The 25,795-nt window shown below is 44.3% G+C and overlaps 1 protein-coding gene across 2 annotated transcripts; it reads left to right on the top strand.

The window, feature by feature from the left end:
• Positions 1–623: 623 nt before the first annotated feature.
• Positions 624–25,795, top strand: LOC122113906 (putative serine protease 47). 2 transcript variants are annotated; one of them, XM_042687065.1, is made up of 5 exons: positions 624–2,012; positions 3,747–3,853; positions 18,684–18,961; positions 22,156–22,319; positions 25,332–25,795. In XM_042687065.1, the coding sequence occupies exons 1-5, from the start codon at positions 1,884–1,886 to the stop codon at positions 25,650–25,652; spliced, it is 999 nt and encodes a 332-aa protein (XP_042542999.1). In that variant the 5' UTR covers positions 624–1,883; the 3' UTR covers positions 25,653–25,795. The 2 variants fall into 2 exon arrangements, with proteins under 2 accessions (XP_042542999.1, XP_042543000.1); XM_042687066.1 differs by lacking the exon at positions 624–2,012 and adding an exon at positions 12,949–12,994 and having other exon boundaries at positions 3,808–3,853.

Genomic DNA, 25,795 nt, shown 5'->3' with positions numbered 1-25,795 from the left:
CCATTTTTATTTTTATTTATTTATTTGCCAGTCCTGGGGTTTGAACTCAGGGCCTAGGCACTTGTCCTTAAGCTCCTTTTGCTCAAGGCTCTGCCACATGAGCCACTACTAAGCCACGTTCCCAGCCCTGTCGGTCATGGGGCTTGAACTCTGGGCCTGAGTGCTGTCCCTGAGCTCTTCAGCTCAAGGCTAGTGCTCTACCACTTGAGCCACAGTACCACTTCTGGTTTTCTGGTGGTTAATTGGAGATCAGAGTCTTATGGGCTTTTCTGCCTGGGCAGCCTCCTTAGTAGCTAGGATTACAGGCATGAGCCACTGGCACCCAGCAAGCCCTGCCACCTTTGTGTCCTTGGTGTCCCCTGAGTTAGTCAGCATGGAACCCCTGGTTGACTTAGTGGGCATGTTACACAGAGGTTTTTTTTGTTTTTGTTTTTTGTTGGTCATGGGGCTTGAACTCAGGGCTTGGGTGCTGTCCCTCAGCTCTTCAGCTCAAGGCAAATGTTCTACCACTTGAGTCACAGTGCTACTTCCAGTTTTCTGGTGGTTAATTGGAGATGAGTCTCACAGACATTCTTGTCCCGGCTGGCTTTGAACCTCCATCCTCAGATCTCAGCCTCCTGAGTAACTAGGATTACAGGCGTGAACCACTGGCGTCCAGCGTTACTCAGAAGTTCTAACTGCAAGCAATAGGGGCTGCCACTGACTGAAACCAAGAAAGCAACTTATTGGAAGACAGTGCCATACTCCATTGGCTTCATGGGAAGGCTGAAAAAAAGGACAGACTTAGGGCATCAGGCAGCAGGAGACAGTCAAGGTGCTTCCTCCAATTGGTCTTGGCTCAGTGGTGTCATCACCATTCCCTTGAGCTCTATCCATGCTACCACTATGTTGCTTATCTCATGTCATTGAACAGGGACCAGGAAACTTCCCCATTTCTCCAGGGGGAAGGGGTTCAGAATGCTTATATAAGTATGTGTGTGTACATGCATGCACATGTTTATGTTCATACACATGCACTTGTGTGTGCCCACATGCCTGCACACATTTATGATTTGCTGTATCTACTTAGCTCAGGGGCCTACAACATTGAGGCCAAGTGGGAGAAGACAGGGAAAATCTGACTCCTTCAGCTTCATTAATAGATACTCCTGACCAATGTTTGCAGAGTACAAATTTCTTCAAAAATAGGAAAATTTTCTCAGGATTAGAAATTAAGGATTAAAAAGCTGTTTACATGAGTCTACTTTGTGTATTGTCCTAGTGTGCCATTTCCTAAGTTAGCCCTGTTAATGTAGATTTCTCCTACCACAAAATAGCAGCTGGACCCTGCATATCCATGGCTGGGGTAGAGAGAGTCACTACTTAAAGTCTGTGTTTTCTCTTGAAACTATCAGAGTAGTTTTCCTGAAGGTCCGTCTTAGATGTCCTAAGATTGGCTTCATAAGTGGTGAGGATGATCAGGACTGAAGCATTCCAATAGCAGTGGAGGAGAGAATGTAGGCAAACAGAGGTACAAACTGGCACAGATAACACAGCACAGCAAGAGAGATGAGAGCTGTCATACTCAGATGAAGGGAAAATTTGGAAAAGTTGAAAGTGCTGGAGTTTTTGCTGAAGAAATAGCAGAAGGCATATTAGAGATCTAATAAAGGAATGTGGCTATCCCAGTTCCTTCTGAGAGGCTTAGACCCTGAGTCTGAGGGGCAGGGATACAGTTCTCTTAGGTGGGAGGTTCCTTGGTGAGAGGGGATGATCAGAGCCAGACCCATCCTCCCTGGGAGGGTGTGTGACCCAAGAACATGTGCAACTCTATATGAATCCCTGACCTGGGGCTTTGTGGCAGCTGAGTAAGGGCAGTCTTGTTTGGAACACAAGAAGTTAGTATGCTGTCTGACATAAACTCTTCCCAGGACAACATGGTCCCTGGGATGTGGTGCCCTTGTTCCAGGAAGAAGTACTTGGAGAATGTACCAACTACAAGTTCAAAAGGTTGCTTCCGTGGCATTCAGCAGGTATTGCTACACCTGGACAATGTAAGAAAGGGCCCACTGAAGTCTGCAGAGTCCCGTAGCAGCATGCAGAAGACTGGGGAGCCTTCCTCAGGCCCTCCCATTAACCAAGTTCGAAATAAGAATGATTACCACTGTAATTAAGTAGTGCTTTGGAAGGTAATCAGTCCTGATCATCTTCACAACCTAACACATGTAGGACTTCTATTTACCATTATTTCTATGTAGCATTTATTTCCAAATCCAAAGGAAATTTAATTACCAAATAGGAATTCACCTTAATTAGTTAATAGTTTATTTACATTTTAATATGTGTAATAAAAATTGTGGGTTGCAGCCGGGCGCCAGTGGCTCATGCCTGTAATCCTAGCTACTCAGGAGGCTGAGATCTGAGGATCATGGTTCAAAGCCAGCCCGAGCAGGAAAGAGCAGGAAAGTCCGTGAGACTCTTAACTCCAATAAACCACTTAGAAAACCGGATGTGGTACTGTGGCTCAAGTGGTAGATCTCTATCATTGAACTGAAGAGCTGAGGGACAGCGCCCAGGCCCAGAGCTCAAGCCCCATGACCGACCAAAAAAACCCCAAATTGTGGGTTGCAACACTGCCAACACTTTGCTGTGTCTCCGTGAGTCTAAAGCAAAATTTTAGGCTTGTAGCCTAATATGTGGAGAAGCAAAGGAGGGCAGCATAGATGGAGACAAAGTGAAATCCAGGAATATTGAACTTTAGCCCTAACAGAGTGCTAAGAAAAATGGTAGAAAGAAATCCTGAAGAGTCAAATAAGAGAAAATAGCTGCAAAAAAGAGAAAAGTCTAGGGAAAGCTCCATGGCTACTCATACTGACAATCTGAAAAAGCAGAGTTTTAAGAAAAATCTGCATAATATGTAGCAAGGAGATTCCAGAAAGGGGGCACCTACAGTCCCTAGTTTTCCTACTAGTGCTTTGAAGATTAATTATCATAGGAGAGGTCTTTTTTTGGGGGGTGGGGGGTCCGGTTGTGGGGCCTGAACTCTGGGCCTGGGCGCTGTCCCAGCTCTTAAGCTCAAGGCTAGTGCTCTACCACTGAGCCACAGCGCCACTTCCGGCTTTTTTCTTTTTGCTTATGTGGTGCTGAGGAATTGAACCCAGGGCCTCAGGCATGCAAGGCAAGCGCTCTACCACTGAGCCACTTTCCCAGCCCCAGTAGGAGAGGTCTTATAGTCAAACATCTTAGACAGGATAAACAGAAGATGCTACTCGTGTGTGTATGTGTACGCACCTGCATACATGCATGCTGGATCTGGGGCTTGAACTCAGGGCGTGGGTGCTGTCCCTTAGTTTTTCTCTCAAGACTGGTACTCTACTACATAGGCTAAAGCTCCACTTCTGGCTTTTGGTGGCTAATTGGAGATAAACATCTCATGGACTTTTCTGCCCAGACTGACTTTGAACTGTGATTCCTTAGGTCTTAGCCTCCTGAGTAGCTGGGCTTACAGGCATGAGTTACCAGTGGCTGGCCAAGATGTCAGATTTTTTTTTTAAATCACCAAACCACAGGCATCCCTGCTCCACAGAACCACTCTGGGAACCAATCTGGAACCAGAAAACTGACGGTGACTTAGACTTAGACATAGATCTTTGTGGGTGGGAAGTATGTGTCACAAACAACATTGCAGAAAGAAATTGAGGAAAACATTGGCAGTCTATAGTCTGAACTCTGGTAAGAGAAGAATAACCATCTGTATGTGAACACAGGCTGGGGTGCAAAGACAGAACTGTGGTGCCATGGAATTCAGGCTCTGTGAAAGACCTGTGCCTGACACACCAGCACAGACTGCAGGAATACAAGAGGGCAATAAATGGTAAGGAAAGAGGTCAAACCCCACTGGGCTTGACTGCTTTGAACACTCCCAGAAAGCTAAAGAGTTTGGTGGAAAGTAGCCATGTTTGGAAATTCGCCACATAGGAATCAACTCAGCAAAGGAATAGTACTTACTGGTATAAGTTGTTTCGACTTTGGAGAAAAAGAAAACAAAAAATGTACAATGAAAAAGACAAGGGTGTGTGTGTGTCTGTGTGTGTCTGTCTGTGTGTGTATGTATAAATCATCCTCTTAGCAAGGAAGAAGTCTTGACTGCTTTTTAAGAAACAGTTGTATGGGTAATGAAGATGTGGCTCAAGTGTAGAATGCCAGTGAAAGACAAGAGTGAAAGGCCCTACATTCAACCCCAGTACCTGCACTAAATCAATCAATCAGTAGCTATCAGTATAAAGATGTTCCTCCTTATTATTATTACTTTTTTTTTTTTTTGGTCGGTCATGGAGCTTGAACTTTAGATGTGGCACTGCCCCTGAGCTGCTTTTGGCTCAAGGTTAGCGCTCTACCACTTGAGCCACAGCAACACTTCTGGTTTTCTGGTGGTTAATTGGAGATCAGAGTCTCATGGACTTTCCTGCTCCGTCTGGCTTTGAGCCGTGACCCTTAGATCTCACCCTCCTGAGTAGCTAGGATTATAGGCGTGAACCACTGGCACCCAGCTTCATTACTATTTCTTATTCTTTTATCCTGTGTTTGTTTCCTCTTTTTTAGCTTGCCTCACTTTCTTTCCCCATTCTTTTTTATTACTTAATTATTCTTTGTGTGGTACCGGGGCTTAAACTCAGGACCTGAGTGTGTTATCCCTTAGCTTTATCATTCAAAGATGGCATTCTACCACTTGAGCCACAGCTCCACTTCCAATTATGAATAGTTCTAACTTTAATGTTTTTTCTCAATCTGTAAATGGAATCTTTTTTTTTTTTTTTTTTTTTTTTTTTTTTTGGGTCCCATCATGGGGCCTGTACTCTGGGCCTGGGCGCTGTCCCTCAGATCTTCAGCTCAAGGTTAGCGCTCTACCACTTGAGCCACAGCACCACTTCCAGCTTTTTTCTTTTTGCTTATATGGTGCTGAGGAATAGAACCCAAGGCCTCCGGCATGCAAGGCAAGCGCTCTACCACTGAGCCACCTTCCCAGCCTTGTAAATGGAATCTTAAATCTAGCAGAAGTGGTTATACTTATATTGAGCCAAACAGACTTCAGAAAAAAATATATAGCACTGAGCACAGTAGCACATACTGTAATCCTAGTTATTCACTTGTCAGAGATCAGTGAATTGGTTAGAGGCCAGCCCAGGTAAAAAAGTGAGACACTCATGTCAACAAAAGTGGCTAGTCATAATGGTGCAGTCCTATATTCCCAACTACGGGAGACACATAGGTAGTAGAATCATAGTTGGAGGCCAGCCCTTGGCAAAAAAAAAAAAAAAAAAAGACCATATCTAAAAATGTAGCTAAAATGAAAAGATGCTAAGAGTATGACTCAGGAGGTAGAATATCTGCTTAGCAAGCACAAGGACCAGCGTTTAAACCCAATTACAGCCAAAAAAGAAAAAAAAAATACTGTAGAAATAGACAAGTCACAGCCAAGCAGCCAATGCACATGCCTGCATTCCTAGCTACTCAGGAAGCTGAGGTTTGAGGATTGCAGTTCGAAGCCAGCCCAGGCTGGAAAGTCCATGAGACTCTTTATCTCCAATAAACTATTTTGAAAAAGCCAGAAGTGACATTATGGCTTAAGTGGCAGAGTGCTAGCCTTGAACAAAAGAACTCAGGGACAGAGCCCTGGCCCAGAGTTCAAGCCCTAGGACTGGGTGGGGGGGAGGGGAGGAATAGACAAGTTCACTATGTAATGATCAAGGGAAAAGTTAATTGAAAAATTTATATAGTAATTATAAATCTTTATGTACCTAATGTCATAGCACCCAGTTTGATAAACACTACTAGACATAAGATCCAGTACAGTGATTATAGGGAATTCAATACCCTACTCTTACCAATTGATAGATCACCAAAGCAAAAATATCAACAAAGAAATATCAGTTATACTATATTTCAAATAATGAATATGAAAGCATTCTACCCAACATCTGCAAAACACGTACTTTCATTAGCATTGAACTTCCTATAATAATATTGCATTGAACTTCTCCCAAAAAGTCTTAATAAATTTTTAGAAATCAAAATAGTATTCTGTGTCTTCTCTGATCACGATGGGATGAAATGAAATTGAGAAAAAAATTCAGTAAATTTACAAAGGAAGGAAGAGATGACAGGAAGAAAGAAGACAGGTTTCAAATAAATGATGCATTTAGGAAGGGGAAGAAGAAAGTCAGGCCGGGCGCCAGTGGCTCATGCCTATAATCCTAGCTATCCAGGAAGCTGAAATCTGAGGATCAAGGTTCAAAGCCAGTCCCAGCAGCAAAGTCCGTGAGACTCTTATCGCCAATAAACCACCAGAAAACTGGAAGTGTTGCTGTGGCTCAAGTGGTAGAGTGCTGAGGGACAGTGCCCAGGTCCAGAGTTCAAGCTCCATGACCGACCAAAAGAAAAAAAAAGGGGGAGGGGTGGAGCTGGGAAGGTGGCTCAGTGATAGAGTGCTTGCCTTGCATGCATGAGGCCCTGGGTTTGTTTCCTCAGCACCACATAAGCAGAAAAAGCCAGAAGTGGGGCTGTGGCTCAAGTGGTAGAGCACTAATCTTGAGCGGAAGAGCTGAGGGTCAGTGCCCAGGCCCAGAGTTCAGGCCCATGACCCACCAGAAAAAAAAAAAAAGGGCAGGCAAGACAAACTTCAAACCCTCAGCTCTTCAGCTCAAGGCTATCGCTCTGCCACTTGAGCCACAGTACCACTTCCAGCTTTTTCTGCTTATGTGTTGCTGAGGAATTGAACCCAGGGCCTCATGCATGCAAGACAAGCACTCTTCCACTGAGCTACCTTCCCAGTCCCTCAAATAAATGTTATATCTCATGGACTTAGGAAGAACAAACAACCCAAAATTAGAAAGGAAGAAATAATAAAGAACTGAGTAGAAATAAATAGAATCTAAAAATAAGGTTTGGGAATTTCGCTCTGTGGAAGAGCAAGTATAAGGTCCTGATCCTCAGCTCTTAAAAAGCTAAAAATATAAACAACCAATGAAATAAAAGCTGGTTCATCTCAGTTTTTTTGTTGTTGTTGACGGGATCCTGGCCTGGATCCTGTCCCCAGCTCTTTTGCTCACGGCTGTCACTCTATCACTTTGGAGCCTTGGCTCTACTTCTAGTTTTTTGGTGGTTAATTGGAGCTAAGAGTCTCTCAGAAGGCCGGCCTGCCTTTGAACCTTGATCCTCAGATCTCAGCTTCCTGGGTAGCTAGGATTAAGGCATGAGCTACTTGTGCCCAGCTTTCAATTTATATTTGTTTTGTGACTTGAGCTCAGGCCTTGCTTTTGCTTAGCTTGTAGGTGTGTGCCGTCCTGGGGCTTGAAGTCAAGGTCTTGGCACTGTCCTTGAGCTTTTGTGCTTAAGGCTCGTGATCTACCACTTGAGCCACAGCTCTGCTTCCAGCTTTTTTGGTATTTAATTGGAGATGAGCATCTTACAGACTTTCCTGCCCAGGCTGGCTTTGAACCTTGATCCTAAGATCTCAGCCTCTCGAGTAGCTAGGATTATAGGTGTGAGTCATTGGCCCTACTTTTTTTTTTTTTTTTTTTGCTGGTGTGGGGCCTGAACTCTGGGCCTGGGCGCTGTCCCTCAGCTCTTCAGCTCAAGATGAGCTCTCTACCACTTGAGTCACAGTGCCACTCTGGCTCTTTCTGCTTATGTGGTGCTGAGGAATTGAATCCAGGGCGTCATGCATGCAAGGCAAGCTCTCTACCACTGAGCCACCTTCCCAGCTCCTATTTTTTTTTAATTGGTCAAACAGTCATGGGACTTGAACTCTGGGCCTAGGAGTAGTCCCTCAGCTCAAGGCTAGCGCTCTACCACTTGAGCCACAGCACCACTTCGGTTTTCTGGTGGTTTATTGGAGATAAGAGTCTCACCTTGAATCACCACCTTGAATCAAAGACTAAGTCCAGAATCACTCAAATACACAATTGTTAGAGAAGCCTAGAGTGGAACTCTTCTTATAGACTCAACAATCAATGCTTTTTTTTTTTTGGTCTGATTGTGGGACCTGAACTCTGGGCCTGGGTTCTGTCCCTCAGCTCTTTAGCTTAAGGCTAGCGTTCTACCACTTAAGCCACAGTGGCATTTCTGGCTTTTTCTGCTTATGTGCTACTGCTTATGAGGAATTGAACCCAGGACCTCATGCATGCAAAGCAAGAACTCTGCCACTGAGCCACCTTCCCAGCCCAATCTATGCTTTCTTGCATAGATTAGTATATCCAACTTATTTTCATTATCAACTTTATATTTATTCATACTATTCAGACTATAGAAAAATAATTGAAATTATATCAGTGACAAAAGAACAGGGTTAAGGCAAATATAACTTTTTTGTTGTTGTTGGTGGTGGTGGTGGTAGGGCTTGAACTCTGGGCCTGAGCACTGTCCCTCAGCTCTTCAGCTCAAGGCTAGCGCTCTACCACTTGAGCCACAGCTCCACTTCCGGCTTTTTTCTTTTTGCTTATATGGTGCTGAGGAATTGAACCCAGGACCTCAGGCATGCAAGGCAAGCGCTCTACCACTGAGCCACCTTCCCAGCCCCCCCAGGCAGGCTGGCTTTGAACCACGATCCTCAGATCTCAGCCTCCTGAGTAGCTAGGATTACAGGTGTGAGCCACTGGTGCCGGGCTAAATATAACATTTTATCATCAATATTAAAAAAATCATAAAAGCAGCTAAGCTTTATTATTCTCTCAAGGAAAGCTTGTAAGAAAAGAATGTATACACCGCATATTACCACTTCCAGTTGTAAAGAAATGAGGTCGTCAGGAAAAATCAACACATAGTCTCTGTTGTAAAGAGTATCAGTAGGCATTATTTTGTAGGCATTCTATTTGTGTCTTCAGTTCGTCTTTTTTTTTTTTTCTTTTATGACATGTCCTTGTTGCTTATACTGCTTTTTGGGGGGTTATGTAGAAGTAATAGAAGACTCAGATGTTCTCTTAAGTTGAAATGTTCAGATAAACTCCTTGCCTGCAGTGGCCATGAATCAGTTACCAGAATGGTGCTGAAGGAAAATAACCACTTGTCTTGTGAAGCTTCAACAAAAACTTCTTCAAGGCTGCCTTTTCTTTATCGATCTCTCTGACTCGGAGATTTAAAGCTTTCTGGAGTTTTTTAATGTGAAGCTTGGCCCTCTTTTCCTCTGCGACGTTGTTCACGAGAGCTCTTCGCAGATACACCGGCTCTCCTGATTTCTGTGTTCTGTAACCCATTCCACCCATTTCAAACTGTGGCTGAGGAGGTCTAAGATAGAACAGTGAAGCTACCTGTAAGTTTCTCTGGAAAATGATTCGATAGTGGTTTAGAATATTAAACTCACAGCACCATGGGAACAGAGCCTCACAGAAAGAATCTCAGATCTAAGTGACATCAGTGATGTACTTAGCTCTGAAACCTTTGAATTTGACTGTTCCAAAGAAGATTTAAGTTTGGCAAGGAGCTATTCTTAGTTTAGGAATATAACATAAGTTCTCCTCAAAGATTTTAGGACTACTTTTTCTCTACTGATCTCTCTGAACCTGGAGTACAGTGATAGCCCAGGGTGGCTGCCAGATACCCAATAGTATCTTGTGCTTCTCCTTACATTGCATAGTAAGTGCATTTTAGTGCTCACAATAGGACAAGAATGATAATGGGGTTGATTTATTCATTCCCTTGGCTATTTAACTGAAGTTACTGAAGGAGATTGCCTTTGCTTAGACTTTTTTTTTTTTTTTGCTGGTCTTGGGGCTTGAACTCAGGGCCTGGGTGCTGTCCATGAGCTTCTTTTGCTCAAAGTATGCACTCTACCACTTGAGCCACAGCACCACTTCTGCCTTTTTCTGTTTATGGGTTACTGAGGAATCAAACCCAGGGCTTCATGTATACGAGGCAAGTACTCTACCACTAAGCCACATTCCCAACCAGCAAAATTGCTGGACTGGAGGTGTGGCTCAAGTGATAGAGTTATGAGTTCACACACACATACAGCCCTATAACTCTGACACTGTAGACATAGATAATTGAAAAATTCAGGACTGGGTATGTGGCTTGCCTAGCATGCATGAGGCCCTGGGATCCATCCCTCAGTATTGCATAAACAGAAAACACTGGAAGTAGTGCTGTAGCTCAAGCACTAGAGGGCTTGCCTTGAGCAAAAGAAGCTCAGGGACAGCACCCAGGCCCTGAGTTCAAGCCCCAGGATTGGCCAAAAAAAAAAAAAAAATCAGATGTAAATGATAGGCATTTTACCCTATTAGTGAGAGTCAGTGGTTGGGGTGGTTCTAACAGACAGCACTCCTGTCCCCTCTGGACAGACTCACATAACAGAGCCCTTTGGGGCTATTACCCCGACCCCTCAAACAGGCACTGTAAACAGTTCCCGTGTCCATGGAGAAGCAAGAGCAAGACCCCACGAAGGGAAATCCCACAGCTGAGCCCAGAGCCTGTAGGGTTGGGTGGGGAGGGCTGTGCTAAGTCACACATGGATGGTGCAGGGCAGGAATGAGGCCAGGGGCGGAAGTCAGGTCACTTCTGACACATATTCAACTAGGCAGAAAGAATTTTACCCAATAGCAGCTTACTGCATAGTACTGTGTGAAAATACAACAGAAAAAGGCATGCCCACCCAAATCGTCCTCTGTTGTCACCTTGGAACAGATACCATGACGGGGCTTTACAGGATTTGCTCCTGTCCCTGAGGTCTAAACACAATGGACAGCCCTCATGTCACTGTGAGACAAATGCTGGGGCTGAGGTTTAGGTATAAGAGAAGGGACCACAGGCTCTCCCTAGGTATCAGAAGACTTGTTGCTGCCCTGAGCATGGATAGGAAAGATGTCTGCATTTGGTTCACAGGCAGTTTATTTGTAAGGCTTCAGAATACTTATTACTTATGGCAACATATTATGCCAGTCACTAGCCAAAGCCCTTCACACATACTCTAATCTTCACAGCCCCAGGAATTAGCAGAGTTACTCTAGTTTCAAAGAGAAGCCCAGGATCAGATGTTAGCTTGCTCAGAGTCACAGAGCTGACACAGGTTCAGGGATTCCAACCAGCAGCCTGGCTCCTTAGTCTGCATGTTCCCCTGGCCCAGGCTGCACCTTAAGGAACCTGTCAGCCACTGAGAAGTGCTGAGGCAGGAAAACACTTAAGAATCTTCTTCTCCACATGACATTACAGTGATTCATGGACACAGGGTCCAAAGGAAAGGCTCATCCTAAGTGGACCACTACAGTATCTGCTGTCAGCTGGGCCCTGTCTCCTTGCTGGAAGCGTACCCATTGTTCACTCCATGTTCCTGAAATGGGCCTAGGATTGTTTACCTGGGCTCCCTCCAGCCATATCTACACCACAGCTGATTACATTCTGGGGTATTTTCACACAAGAGACCTTAGGCATCTTTACAAACACTAATTCTAATCCTGGAGGAGACTTGTTTCCCAGCAAGTGAATGAGTAAGGTTTAGCTGGTATGAAGAATCTAGACCACTGAGCGCCAGGCTAACACCCCTGAATTAATTCCCTGCTATTTGCATTTGCAGGAGGTGAGTTTTCACAGAGAGGAAACGAAGCTGTGTTGTGTTATACAGGACATTAGCTTTTTGTTAGTATAATAAAAATACTTGAGAGGAATAGCTTGAAAGGACACATTTATTTTAGTCCACGAATTCCCAGGTTTCAATCCATGGTCACGTCCCCATTGCTTTTGGGCTTTGTGAGGCAGTGCATCATCATGGACAAGATGTAATTGAGGATTCCTTGCACCTTATGGTGGCCAAAGAGTAGACAAAAGGGAGCTGTACCACTCTTTCAAAAAAATCCTAGCCATGCGCTGGTGGCTTATGCCTGTCATGCTAGCTACTCCAGAGGCGGCGATCTGAGGATCACGGTTCAAAGCCAACCCGGGCAGGAAAGTCTGTGAGACTCTTATCTCCAGTTAGCATCAGAAAACTAGAAGTGGAGTGTGGCTCAAAGTGGTAGAGCATTAGCCTTGAGCAAAAGAGCTCAGGGACAGTGAGTTCAGGCCTTGAGTTCAAGCCCTATGACCGTCAGATAAAAACACCAAACACCCAAACACCTAGTTGCCTTCCTTTAGACCCCACCTCTAAAAAGGTCCTACCCTGGTTCCACCAGGGAGACAAAGCCATTAACAAACATTCATCTTAAAGAGGCCCTTGTGATCAAAATCAAAACACTCCACCATAGCCCCCAAAAGCTCATGTGTCTCACATCACAAAATATATTCAGACCATTGCCAAAACTTCCCAATTTCTTAACAGTTCCATCACTGCTCAAAATTCAAGTGTTAAGGCTGAGACTCAAAGCAAATGCTTATGAAATCATGCTCTGAATTAAACTACTTTTTTCTATTCTGTCTCTTAGTTTACAACTACAGCTTTATCCTAGCATCTTGCTCTGTGCCTTAATGACTAACTTTGGATTAGTTAAAAACACTAACCTGGTGGCTCAGTGGTAGAGCACTTGCCTTGCATGCATAAGGCCCTGGGTTCGATTCCTCAGCACCACATAAGCAAAAAAAATAAAAAAGCCGGAAGTGGCGCTGTGGCTCAAGTGGTAGAGCGCTAGCCTTGAGCTGAAGAGCTGAGAGACAGTGCCTGGCCCAGAGTTCAAGCCCCACAACCGGATCCAAAAAAAAAAAAAAAAAAAAGAATATTCTAATGAGAAAACAAAAGGAACAATAAATGTTCAAAGAGAATTAACAAGACAATATTGTATCTTTAAAGAAATGGTTCTTCTTAAAGAAGTACTGCTACCTTAATTTAAGTAGGAAAGCTGATTTGTTTGATAAATGCATTTTTTATTTTTATCAATGTCAACAACTGTTAAAACCAATAAACTATAGAAAAGTGAGCTGATAGTTCCATACTAACCTTTTTCCCGTACATTTCCTTGGTATTTGTTGTATAATTCCATGAATCCGATGAAGATCTGAAAAAGGACTTGCACTGCTGGCTGATGTATATTCTGTAGAGGTGTGTTTTATGTAAGACCAACTACTGTTGTAAAATTCATAATTAAAATCATTATTTACTTTCACCTACAAAAAAAAACAAAACAAAACACTAACCTGGGGCTGGGAAGGTGGCTTAATGGTAGAGTGCTTGCCTTGCATGCATGAGACCCTGGGTTCGATTCCTCAGCACCACATAAGCAAAAAGAAAAAAAGCTGGAAGTGGCGCTGTGGCTCAAGAGGTAGAGCGCTAGCCTTGAGCTGAAGAGCTGAGGGACAGCGCCCAGGCCCAGAGTTTAGGCCCCACAACCAAATCCCCCAAAAAAACAAACACTAACCTTCCCTTGCACACTCTGTAAAATTTAGAGTAGGCCTGTCTATAAAGAAAATTGGATGTAAATTGGGCACTGGTAACTCATGTCTGTAATCCTAGTTACTCAGGAGGCTGAGATCTGAGGAATTCAGTCCAAAGCCAGCCCAGGCAGGAACGCCTGTGAGACTCTTTCCTCCAATTAAGCACCAAAAAAGTTGGAAGTGGAGCTGTGACTCCAGTAGTAGAGCATTAGCCTTGAGCAGAAAAGCTCAGGGATGCCGGGTGCCAGTGGCTCATGCCTATAATCCTAGCTACTCAGGATGCTGAGATCTGAGAATTGTGGTTCAAAGCTAGCCCAAGAGGGAACACCTGTGAGACTAATCTCCAATCAACCAAACTGGAAGTGGCGCTGTGGCTTAAGTGGTAGAGCACTAGCCTTGATCTGAAGAGCTCAGGGCCAGTGCCCAGGTCTAGAGTTCAAGCCCCACAACTGACAAGAAAGAGAGAGAAAGAGAAAGAAAAAGAGAAAGAAAGGAAAGAACAAAGGAATGAAAAGCTCAGGGACAGTCCCCAGGCCTGAATTCAAGCCCCAGGACTGGGAAAAAAAAAAAAAATCGATGTGCAGATCTTCCAATAAACTTCTGTACAGTTGCATTTTCTTAGACTTACAGGTGTGGGGTTTTTGGTGACCCCAGGACTGAGATAAGATGTTCTTAAGACCCATGTTCCAGAATTTGTCATTTCTGCAAGCAACTGAGCATCCCTAGCATCTGGTTGCTTGAGACAGAGATGGCATTCTATGAACAGATGAACCTGGGGCTGGCCTTTTATTCTCTGATGTATTGCCTTATTGCCAAAGACAACCTTTTCTTCTTCCAACACTCCCTCTCTTGAATTACTGGCTGTCTTCACTGGTAGAAAAAGGGAAGCTTTTGCAGTTACATTAGGTGTTTGACTCTGGAAAAATGAAAAAGAAAGTTATATTAGATACTTCTTTCTTACATGTATGCATCTATCAGTACTGGGGCTTGAATTCGGGACCTTGTGTTCTTCCTTAGCTTTTTTCACTCAAGGCTGGTGCTCTACCACTTGAGCTATACCTCCACTTCTGGCTTTTTGATGGTTACTTGGTAGTAAGAGTTTCCAAGATTTGTCTGCCTGGTTGGCTCCAAACTTCCTGAATTGCTAAGATTATAGGAGTGAGCCACAAGGGCCCAACTAAGCCTCAGTTTTCCATGATGATAACATTGGTTCAGAACTACTGTCATAGATGGTCTGAATGATACCACTCCCCAAGGGAGTAGATGCATGTTCTATAGGCTTTCAATAGCCAAACCACATGGAGACTGTCCTTTCTAGAAAGCTGAGCCTGAGGAGTCAGCAGTGCCTGGTGGTTCTCAGGAGTTTTGCAAAACAGAGGATCTCCCGGCAAAAAACCACAAACGGCCTCATAACTTCTACCCATCATGCAGACATCACACTCATAAAAGTTCTCTTTCCCACAGCCTCTGTCCATTAGGGCCAGCCATCCTGACATCTATTCTATATGCCAGGACCACACAGTTGTTAAGATATATCTACCTTGCACAGTACAGATGCTTCTGAATTCATCTCTGTAAAGAAGATCCAGAAGTCAACAATTATGAGGACTCATTGGTCATAGAGAATTACCCGGGGTCAACATACATACATAAGGGCATATAGCCGTGATGCTCCAATAACATTTCAGGCAGATGGTCAATACCTTTGGATAACTGACTCATGGCAGCCTCATTCTCCCTGTTCATTTTCTATTTCAAAAACCCTGGTACCACTGCACAAATCCAGATGGAACACAACTCTTTTACTGCTAATAATTATTTAATAGAATCTATTTTCACTACTCTTATGTTTGGCTCTGTTTCTAATCAATACATGAAACCTACAAAACTTGGCTAAAACCATTAAAGAAGTTGCAAATAAATAGAGACGCATGCTGAATAATAGACTAGAAGACTAAACATGGTAAAATAGTCGTTCCTCCCAGATATATGTAGTCATAATGCAACTTTTATCAAATACCAACAGAAATTATTTTTTTATCGAAGTAGACAAACATTCTAAAAATTACATCAGATGGTAAAGGAAAAGTAGTGTTAGCCAAATAGTGAGCTAGGAAGCTTGAAATTCTTGCTTTCTCACAGGAACTCTGGTAAAAACAAACAAGATTTCCAGTAACCAAGTAATTGAGCCTAATCCAGAAGCCATCTTCAAAGATTTGTAGTACACAGCTGTCTTTGAAGTAGCAGTCATCTCAAAGTTGAGATGTAGTTCTATCACTTGAGCCATACTTACAGAACTGGGTAGCATCTGACAGTGTTTAGTAGTTTGGTTTCACTGGGGGACTCAAAGGAAAAGTTTTTATGAAGTGAACGAGAAAGCAGAACAACTGACAAATTATACTGTTGCCTTACTCAGACAATTCAGAGGAAAAGTCTCTAAGTTATTAGGAGTTGGTTGACAGTTTTTCATTGGTTAGGGCATTCATTTCCCTTTAAATTGATTAGTTACAAGAAAATTTGATTTTAAGTGTGCCAAACAAATTCTGCTCCATTTGATTTTTTTCTTTAAGAATGGTATTTAAAAGATCACCAGACTTCAAGGTTTATAGACTAGTGGGTTGAAACAAACAAGCAAACATAAAAAACCCCACAAACAAATCCCAGCAGGATCCCACACTTAAATTCAGGATATTACAAAGAATGGGGTGTGCCTTTGGTATTTAGGACCTTGCTTCCCAAAATTCAATAGTGATTTTACTGAATACCCCAAGTCTGAGAGTCTGTCAGTCTCATTAAATGTTTGTAATACTATTTTCATTTTCCTGATGAACAGTATCCCTCTTGCTCTGTGTGTCTGTGTGTCTGTGTGCCTGTGTACATGCTTGGGATTAAACCTAAGTACTCGGCACTCTCCTACTGTGATGACCTTTTTCATATCCTTTCCCAGTTTGCTGGCCTTCTCATGGATTTGTGGAAGCATTGGGTCAGGTTGGGATCCAAGGCTGGGGGGCGGGGGGTGCTCAGGGCTCAGTCAGTTGGAGTCTGTTGTGGGGGGAATTAAGGGCGGGGCCAGGGAGGGAAGGCCAGTTTCAACTTGAGGTCAAGGGCTGTCTTGGCAGGGTTCAAGGCAGGGTCAGCCCCTGGTCAGGGCAGGATCAGGTCCAGGTCCGGGTAGGGTCAGGGTTTGGGATGGGCCCAGGAATTGTGATGACCCGCAGTGGGCCTCTGCTCTGGCCTCTGCCGCTTTTGCTGCTGCCCCTGACCCCAGAGACCACCCCCACTATGCTGCCTAGTGACCCAGGCTCTTCGAAGGCTCTGCAGGCTCAGCAGAGAAACCAAGGGTCACCAGAGGGCTGGGGGTCCCTGGCCCGTGGGCCCCAGGGCTCTGAGGGCTGGGCTCAAGGTCGGTTTGTGGGCAGGGCAGGGTGGTGGGGAACTGGCTGGGGCCAGTGCCAAATCTCACCCATATCTTCCCGGCCCTTACCTCTGAGCCAGGCAGCCTCAGCGTGGGCATTGACCAAGGTGGGCCAGGTTCCCCCATTGGGTGGGAATATACTCCAGGGCCTGGTATGGGGTTGGGTAAATGTCCAACATCTGCCCAGCCCTTGGGTGGGATGGAAGGGCAGAGAAACAGACTGTAGTTGGATCAGGAGAGGACAGGGAGTAGCATAAGCTGCTTCTGAACCTAGAAATTTCAGGTCTAAGGACTGAGAAGCGTAGGCCTGGGAACAAAGCACTCCTCGAGGCCTGGGCCAACTTCTCCCCTTCCAGATGTGTCTTAGAACCCAAATTGTCTCCCTTTCTTTTAGAAACAAAGTATCTTGAGGCCTTAAATTTAAACTCTAGGTGGGGAAAGACAAGGAAGGTGGGAGGTAGTGGAAAAGAAAGAAAAAGAACAAGAGAAAGAGGAAGAGACAGAGAAAGAGAATTCTGTAGCAGGAGACAATTGCCTCAAGTTACACTGAGTCCTGTTTGTCATGCTTTCTCCCTGGATATTGGGATGAAATGGAGTGGCCGTTTCCATTTAGAGGCCACTTCTTGAGCAAGTAACATTAGTGACCTGTGAGACCATCAGTTCTTTGATCTGAAAAGTAGACATAGAAGTGTGTTACATGAGAGAGTATCATCACAAGGCCTCCTTCCCAGCCCACCTGCCCTTGGCGGGCCCACCTTAGGATGGGCTACTATGGCTGCTACCCATTGACCTTTGCCCCTTGGTCCCCAGACCCTTGTGCTCTCATTCCCATATAGCTTGCTGATGTTTTTGGTCACCCAGTCCCCCTGGCAGTGGGCCGTATAGGTCAGACCACTTGTACTTTGGCTTTGGTCTACCAAACTGTGAAATGGTGTAGAAAGCCTTGATAGGGTGATAGTCTGGGACACAGAATGGTCTGTCTCTAACAAGTAGATGGGATGTCTTCACAGTGTGTGGGAAGCCCAGGGTGATGGGAAAGGTGTTTGGAGGCCAGGATGCAGTGACTGGTCAGTGGCCGTGGCAAGCCAGCCTGCTCTTCCGGAGCCAGCACTTCTGTGGCGCTGTCCTCATTGAAGCCCAGTGGCTGGTTTCTGCAGCCCACTGCTTTCTCAAGTGAGCTCTTCCCTGGGACCTTTAAAAAGGGGCTGGCAAGGGAAGAAGATGCAAAGGTAGAACAGAAAGAAAGGGATAGAGGATCATATGCCTTTTCCCCTTGAGCTTTGCCCTGGGCAGTCTTCTGTCACTAAACACATGTTGATCCTTCTTTCACTCACAGTCCCTCTACCTGAATTACTCCTATGGACCTGGTACGTCCTTTATATACCCAGATCCTCATCATCCTTCACTATCAGGGAGGCTCCTGTTCCCTGTGTTTGTTACCCACAGCACCGATGTGTTCTGTGACCATTGATAGCACTTGGCATTTGTCTTGGCTGCCTGCAGACTTAGGTTTCTCTTCACCATCCTCTGTTTTCCAGTGAATCACAATCTAACTAGTCAAGTGATTTTTTTTTGCTAGTTCTGGTGCTTGAATTCAGGGCCTGGGCACTGTCCCTGAGCTTCTTTTTCTCAAGGTTTGTACTCTACTATTTGAGCCACAGCACCACTTTGGGCTTTTTCTGAGTAGTTTATTGGAGATAAGAGTCTCACAGACTTTCCTGCCCAGCCTGTCTTCCAACCATGATCCTTAGATCTCAACCTGGTTAGTAGCTAGGATTACAGGTGTGAGCCATGAATGCCTGCTTCGAGTGATTATTTTTGGATCACTTTTATAAAATTGGATGCCTGGTAAGAGCTGTGGGAAGCATAGGGCTGCCCCACACTCAGATTGTGGTGATAATGGACTCTGTCCTGATAATGGGCTCTGTCCTGCCTCTTCCAGCAAATCTCACACTCCAGAGGACTATCGGGTTCTGCTGGGAAACACCCAACTGTATCAGCAAACCCAGCACACCCAAAATATGTCGGTGAGCCGGATTATCATCCATCCAGAATTTGAGAAGCTTCATCCCTTCGGGAATGACATTGCCATGCTGCAGCTACACCAGTCTGTGAAGTTCACATCTTATGTTGTTCCAGTCTGCCTCCCACCCACAGACTTACAGCTGCCCAGTCACATGGCCTGTTGGATAACTGGCTGGGGCAGGCTTTCGGAGGACAGTAAGGAGCATGGGAGAGATGGGAGGGGTAGGGAGAGGAGGCTGGAGAGACCGGGAGGAGAAGAAGCATATGAGAAAGAAGGAAGAAGTAGCTAAACCAGGAAGAGGTCCAGGCTGATTTCCACAGTCGTCCATGGCTTCATTTCCATGTCTGAACATGAGGACTGGGCCAGGCTTGTGCCCTTCTAGCTTTGTTCTTTTTAAAATTGTGATTATAAAAGTGATGTACCGAGGGGTTACAATTACAGAAGCCTGGTAATGAGTACATTTCTTTTGGAACCCTTTCCTTTGTACTCTCATACTTTTCCCCTCCTGTCCCCACCCACAAATTGTATACTTCATTTTCAATGTAGTGTCTAGTGGGTGCCACTGCTGTATTTGTTCATCCTTTGTCCCTCTATTTCTGTGCCCTCCTCCTTTACCCTCCCAAAGATAGGTAAACTAACAAGACAGAAAGAAAGAAAACAAAAATAGTAACAGAGGGGAAAAGACCCTCTTCTTTCCATTTCCTGCAGTTCATTTTGATAAATATTATTTTTATATGATCAGATGCACATAGCTATTGTGCCTTTGTGTTCCTCTCCTAAGAGTATCCTCTTTTGGTCTTACTGTTTGTGAATGTCTAGAGTCCTATATAATTCATCATGTGCTGGTGTATTTTAGATCTAGCTTTCACATATGAGAAAATATGTGCTATTTGTCTTTCTGAGCTTCACTTACCTCACTTCGCATGATTTATTCTAAGGCCCTTTTAGGTTTATGAAAGAATATTCTGTCTTGTCAGGTAAAACCAAATAATAGAGAAAACCTTTTGTTTCTATGCCAGTTCTGGGGCTTGAAACTCAAAGCCTGGGTTCTGTCCTCAAGCACATTTTTTCTCTTTTTTTTTTTTTTTGGGGGGGGGGGGGTGTCCGGTCGTGGGGCCTGAACTCTGGGCCTGGGTGCTGTCCCTCAGCTCTTCAGCTCAAGGCTAGAGCTCTACCACTTGAGCCACAGCGCCACTTCCAGCTTTTTTCTTTTTTGCTTATGTGGTGCTGAGGAATCAAACCCAGGGCCTCAGGCATGCAAGGCAAGCGCTCTACCACTGAGCCACCTTCCCAGCCCCCTCAAGCACATTTTTTCTTATTAAGGCTGGCACTCTGCCACTTGAGCCACAACTTCACTTCTCGACTTTTGATAGTTACTTAGAAATAAAGAATCTCATGGACTTTCTTACCTGGCCTGGCTTCTAACCATGGTCCTCAGATCTCAGCCTTCTGAGTAGCTAGGATTACAGGCATGAGCCACTGGCCTTGAGTTTTGTTTTTCAGAGTTTGGAAAGTAGAGAAATTTAGGCATACTTCTACCCAGGGATACTTATTTTAAAGAAAGGATTGTTTATGACTTGGAGAACAAACTTATAACTTAATGTTAATGGAGAAAGAAGATGGATTTGTAATTATTTGTAGGAATATAGTTTGGGACATTGTTTCTTAAAGGGGATATTATATATAATATATGCATGTGTATATATATACACACACACATTGATAGAATATGTCTTCATTGACTCAGGATCTGCTAGCATTCCTAGTCCTTATCCATTAAGTGTCATGAGCTCTTTCTAACAGTATTTCAGCTAATGTTAAGTATGTATACCAACAAACACACAAGCTGCTTCACTCTTGATGGTAGAGGTCATGTCTTTTTTTAAAAAATATCCGTTTAATTGAGCAAAAAGGGAAAACAAGATGGGCGCCCGTGGCTCGTGCCTGTAATCCTACCTTCACAGGAGGCTGAGATCCGAGGATCGGGTTCCAAGCCAGCCTGGGCAGGAAAGGGCATGAAACTCTTATCTCCAATAAATCACCAGAAAACCCGAAGTGGCATTGTAGCTCAAGTGGTAGATTGTTTGCCTTGAGCTAAAGAGCTGAGGGACAGCGCCTCGGGGGGAAGGGGGGAGAGAAAAATCTTGATTACCCTGAGATGAGCTGCACACATCACATAGCTTCCTTCATGTCTTGTTTTAACAACATAGCAACCTGTGCCACAGGGCCTAGTATGCTGCACATACAACAGTATTACTTTAAGACACAAACAACATAACTTCTCTGTTTGGTATATTCTAATTTCTTCTCACTTTGGCTTGTCATAAAATTCAAACTCCCACCATGACTATAAGGCCTTGCACGATGTGTGTACCCTACTTCCTATCTGCCTCATTTCCTGCATCCCTACTCACATATCCCATCCAAGTTACACCAGCCACCTTAAGGCCACTTGAAGATACCCAGGCCATTTCCACCCCTGCCTCACTTATTCTTTCCAGTCTTTGTATGGCTACTTTCATCTTGACATGTACAATTCATGTCCTTTTCTGAGGAGTTTTACTTAGTCATGTAAGCTAAAATAGGCAACCTCTACTACCATGTCTTTGTGTTTTATTTCCTTCATACTACCTTAGTAAATTTACTGTTTCTGCAATCAAATATGTTCTCTTGTATTGATAATGTCTAAAAGCACAAAGATAAATGAATAGCTAGTGATTTGGTGTCTGAATAGATGAATAGATGGGAGGGGGCTTTAGGAAGATGGAAGGGAAAATGGTGGATGGATGCATGTAAAGGTGGGTGATGGATTGTTGGCCAGAAAAAAGGGAAGATTGGCTGTGAAGAAGGAAGGAGAGAGGTATATGGAGAGATGGATGATGTGGGTGGCTGTATTAGATGGAGGGATGAGGGTGTGTGGGTAGGTGAATGGATCGTAGGCGTAGGTGAATGGATCTCATGAGTGAGTAGATGTGTTATCATAGCAGAGGGAGAGGGAGGAGGGATATATGGGGATATTGATGAAAAGGGTGAGTGGATAGAAGGATGAGTATGAGAAAATGGGTGGATGGATGGACGAAAGTGGAAATGACCATCTAACGGTGGGTCAGGGAATGGTTGCTGAATGCCATTGAGTGGGTCATGAAGTAGTAGTAGAAGTATAGCCTGTTGCTGTGAGCCTGAGGAAATGTGGGAAGGTTTGAGAAAAGGAGAGAAACTTTTCAGGATGAGCTAGAAGACAGAAGCAGATTATAAAGTTCAGCTATTTTGGGAAACACTCATGTTTAGAGGTAGCAGTGAATATCACAGAGTGTGGGATCAGAGTAGCCTGGGCTTCCTTGGGCTCAGCCATGGGGACATTTCACTGACCTCCTGCTTATTTTCACAGTGAAACTGTTACCACCCTTCTCACTCCAGGAGGCCAAAGTGAACCTGGTTGAGAATAAACTCTGTAATACCTTATATGGGCAAGTATCTGGCAATGACAAGGGCTATGTGCATGAAGAGATGCTGTGTGCAGGGGACTTCTCAACAGGAAGGTCCATCTGCCGAGTGAGTAAAACTGGTTTTTGTTCTTCTTGTGCCTATTCTCTGGGCCCCAGTTTACCCAGAGGACCTAGGTTCACCTTTGCTTTCCATGTGGATACCCCTGGACTTCCTGTATTCTTCACTCTCTCTGTTTTCCCTAAGTTCCATTCCACAGTAGTATCCCCCACCCCCCACCCCCTGCCAGATTAGCCTCTTCTTCAGCCATTGGAAGAACCCTCATACTGCACCCATTTGGTGCAATTGGATCAGAACATATAAGAACATACATGTGTACAGTTGATTGAACTTTCCCATATTAACACATTGCCAGTTTTCTTATGTCCTCTTCTCGTCTCAAATGCCCAAGGGTAACCATTACCTTTCCATTTAAACTTGAAATGATTCTGATTTTCTGTATGTAGGAATTACAGTTGGTACTCACATCTTAATATTTCATTGTGAGGTTCAGTTTGTTCATTCTCATTGTTCCAGAGCTAATTTCTCTGCCTACTGGCCTCAATGCTTACAGTTCCTATCCAGAAGTTGACTCCTCTGTGGAAAGGCAGAGGCTATGGAAGTTTCATGATGCAGGTGATCTGAACTTAGGACGGTCAGCCCTGCCCAGCAGTTGATATTTGCAGGGATGCAGTGTCTGGGTACAAGACTCAGTGCTTTCAGACTGAGCCTCAACAGTTCCTTCGTGTTGGGGGTGGGCTGGGGTAGAGAGGCTGTAGTTGAGAGGATTTGGGCTGAGGCCTCACAGTCAATACTTCTGGCTGGGAGACGGCCCTGGATACCGAACACTAAGCTAGCTATATAGACTAAGTTCTTTGTTACTATCTGATCCCCAAGAACAGAACTCCCTCCTCACCCTACAAGGGAAGGCCTGTGATCACAGGGCCCTTCCCTGCCAGAGCTCCTAGCTGCTTGAACTCATCTGTGGGGCTATATCTGACCTCAATCTACTAGACTCACCACTGTGGAAGTATCTCAAGACTCCCTGAGCTACTAGTGCTCCTTGTGATCAGGCTCCCGGAGTATCTCAGTTTCTTTTTTTTTGGGTTCGGTCGCCGGGCCCGAACTCAGGGCCAGGGCGCTGTCCCTCAGCTCTTCAGCTCCAGGCTAGCGCTCTACCACTTGAGCCACAGCACCACTTCCGGCTTTTTGTCTTTTTGCTTATGTGGTGCTGAGGAATCGAACCCAGGGCCTCAGGCATGCAAGGCAAGCGCTTTACCACTGAGCCAACTTCCCAGCCTGAGTATCTCAGTTTCAAAAATGTATACATTTTTCTCTCAGGTTGCACCTTGCTCTCACCCTCCAAGGTAGGTGACATGACAGAACATTTCTTCACCAAATCGATCCCTTTACACTGGAGTAGTAATTCTCACCAAATCCTGCACTGAGTTTAAGGCTTATGGGAGTTCCAGGATTATCTTGTAGCTGGAATTCTCAGTTTGTGAGCAGGACCATCCTTTTACCTTATAATGGTGTCTTCAGCTTTCCCTCCCCACTCTGGGAAATCAGAACAGAAATGATGGCTACTTTTTCCTTTTGCCTGTTTCTCTATTCTTTTCTCTGTCCCACCACCAAGTTTTGTGATTCCCAGTGCTCTTCTCTTTCTTCAGAGTATGTAGTTAGTGTCTTCTGTGTTACCTGACTCTTCTCTTTATAGAATCAAAATGGTAGACCCTTCTAATTTACACTATTGCTCTGATTCTTAGAATGTCTATTTTACTTTTTACCTGTATGTAGTTGTATGAATGGGTTTCAATTCAACCAGTTCATAAGTATAATACATCTTTTTTATACATTTTTATTGCAAAAGGGCTACAGTTACATGAGTAAAGTAATGAGTATATTTTTTATCGAGCATTGTTGCCTCCTTCTTTGTTTTTCCCCTACCATAACATCCCTCCCCACCTCTCCAGCTCCTCCTTCCCCCCCACAAAGTTGTAAAGTTTGTTTTCAACATAGTGTCTTGTACATCTCATTGTTAAATGGGTCAACCTGTATCCTTATTTCAGCATTTTGTTATTTCCCTTCTCCTCCCCAAATTAGAAAAATGTATATATAAGATGCAGGGCACCAGGATCAAATACAGCGAAAACAGGGGTTATACCATGGGGGAGGAACATACCAAAGAATTGCAGCATTATTTACCATAGCTAAGATATGGAACCAACCCAGGTGCCCCTCAGTAGATGAGATGAATGGATCAAGAAAATGTGATGTGTGCATATATATATATATATATATATATATATATATATGAATTCTATACCTCAATCAGAAAGAATGACATCCCCCCATTTATTAGGAAATGGAAAGACTTGGAAAAAATTATATTAAGTGAAGTAAGCCAGACCCAAAGAAACATAGGTCCCATGGTTTCCCTTATTTGCAATAACTAGTATAAGTTTAGGACAAGCAGAAAAGGTCAAAAGCTATGTACATATACCATATAAGATGATGTTAAGAAATGAACCCCAAGACAGGGACACAGATGTTTTTTTCTTACTTGCTATTGTTTTTAACATATTTATAAAGTATAATACATCTTGATCAATGTCATTCCTTCCATTGTGCTCTTCTAACATTCCTAATCCCACTCAAACCCTCAATTTATATGGTTCCATATTAGCACATGTAAATTGAATATAATGACTATATACACCCACTCTTCTCTCTCCATTCATTTACTCTACCTCCTCTTGACCTCCTCACCTGACAAGACATGTTTCAGCTTACTGGCATTCATTTTGTTAAACTGTTCATTAGCTATCCCTTGTTTTTACTTCCAACACAGATAAGGCCAACACACAAACCAGCAAATTTCTGCTGCCATCATGCTTTCTCCATATACATCCTTCACTCATACTTCCAGCATCCAGTCATAGCTCCCCTGGGGCTCTGGGGTTCCCACAAGTGGGGGTTTCTAGAGTCCTGTCTTAAGCAGAGCAGTACAGACACCAGCCTTGCCATGTGATGTACCTGTCTCCACTCAGATGCCACACTAACTCTTTTCTCTCTCCTCAGGGCGATTCTGGGGGACCCCTTGTCTGCTTCCACCCCAATATCTGGGTTCTGGTAGGACTGGCCAGCTGGGGCCTGGACTGCCAGCATCCTGTCTACCCCAGTGTTTTCACTAGGGTTGCCTACTTCCTTGAGTGGATCAGTGAAGTCAAGAGGCAAACTCCTCTCCTGAACCCCATTTCCACACCTCCTCACATGGACTTTTCCCCTTCAGTACCTATGAAGTCTGCTGGCTCAGCTCAGCCCTATAGCACCCTCATGTCTGCACAGACCTGGCTCCTGCTGCCATTTCTCTTCACCATCCCACAGCAGGCCTCATGGTGACCACTGGACACCTTGACATTTTCACTGCTCAGAACTTTTGTCCAAAGTTCAGTCTCTCTCCCTACAGCCCCCATCAGTCTAAATTGATCCATTCCCTTACCTTATGTATCCATCAAATGTCACTTCCCAAACCAAACCTGGAA

The sequence above is a fragment of the Dipodomys spectabilis genome, unplaced genomic scaffold, assembly GCF_019054845.1.
Source record: "Dipodomys spectabilis isolate Male_0828 unplaced genomic scaffold, ASM1905484v1 ptg000098l, whole genome shotgun sequence".
NCBI classification, from domain to species: domain Eukaryota; kingdom Metazoa; phylum Chordata; class Mammalia; order Rodentia; family Heteromyidae; genus Dipodomys; species Dipodomys spectabilis.
The sequence above is the reverse complement of the archived record's forward strand: the minus strand, read 5'-3'. Positions and strand labels throughout refer to the sequence as shown.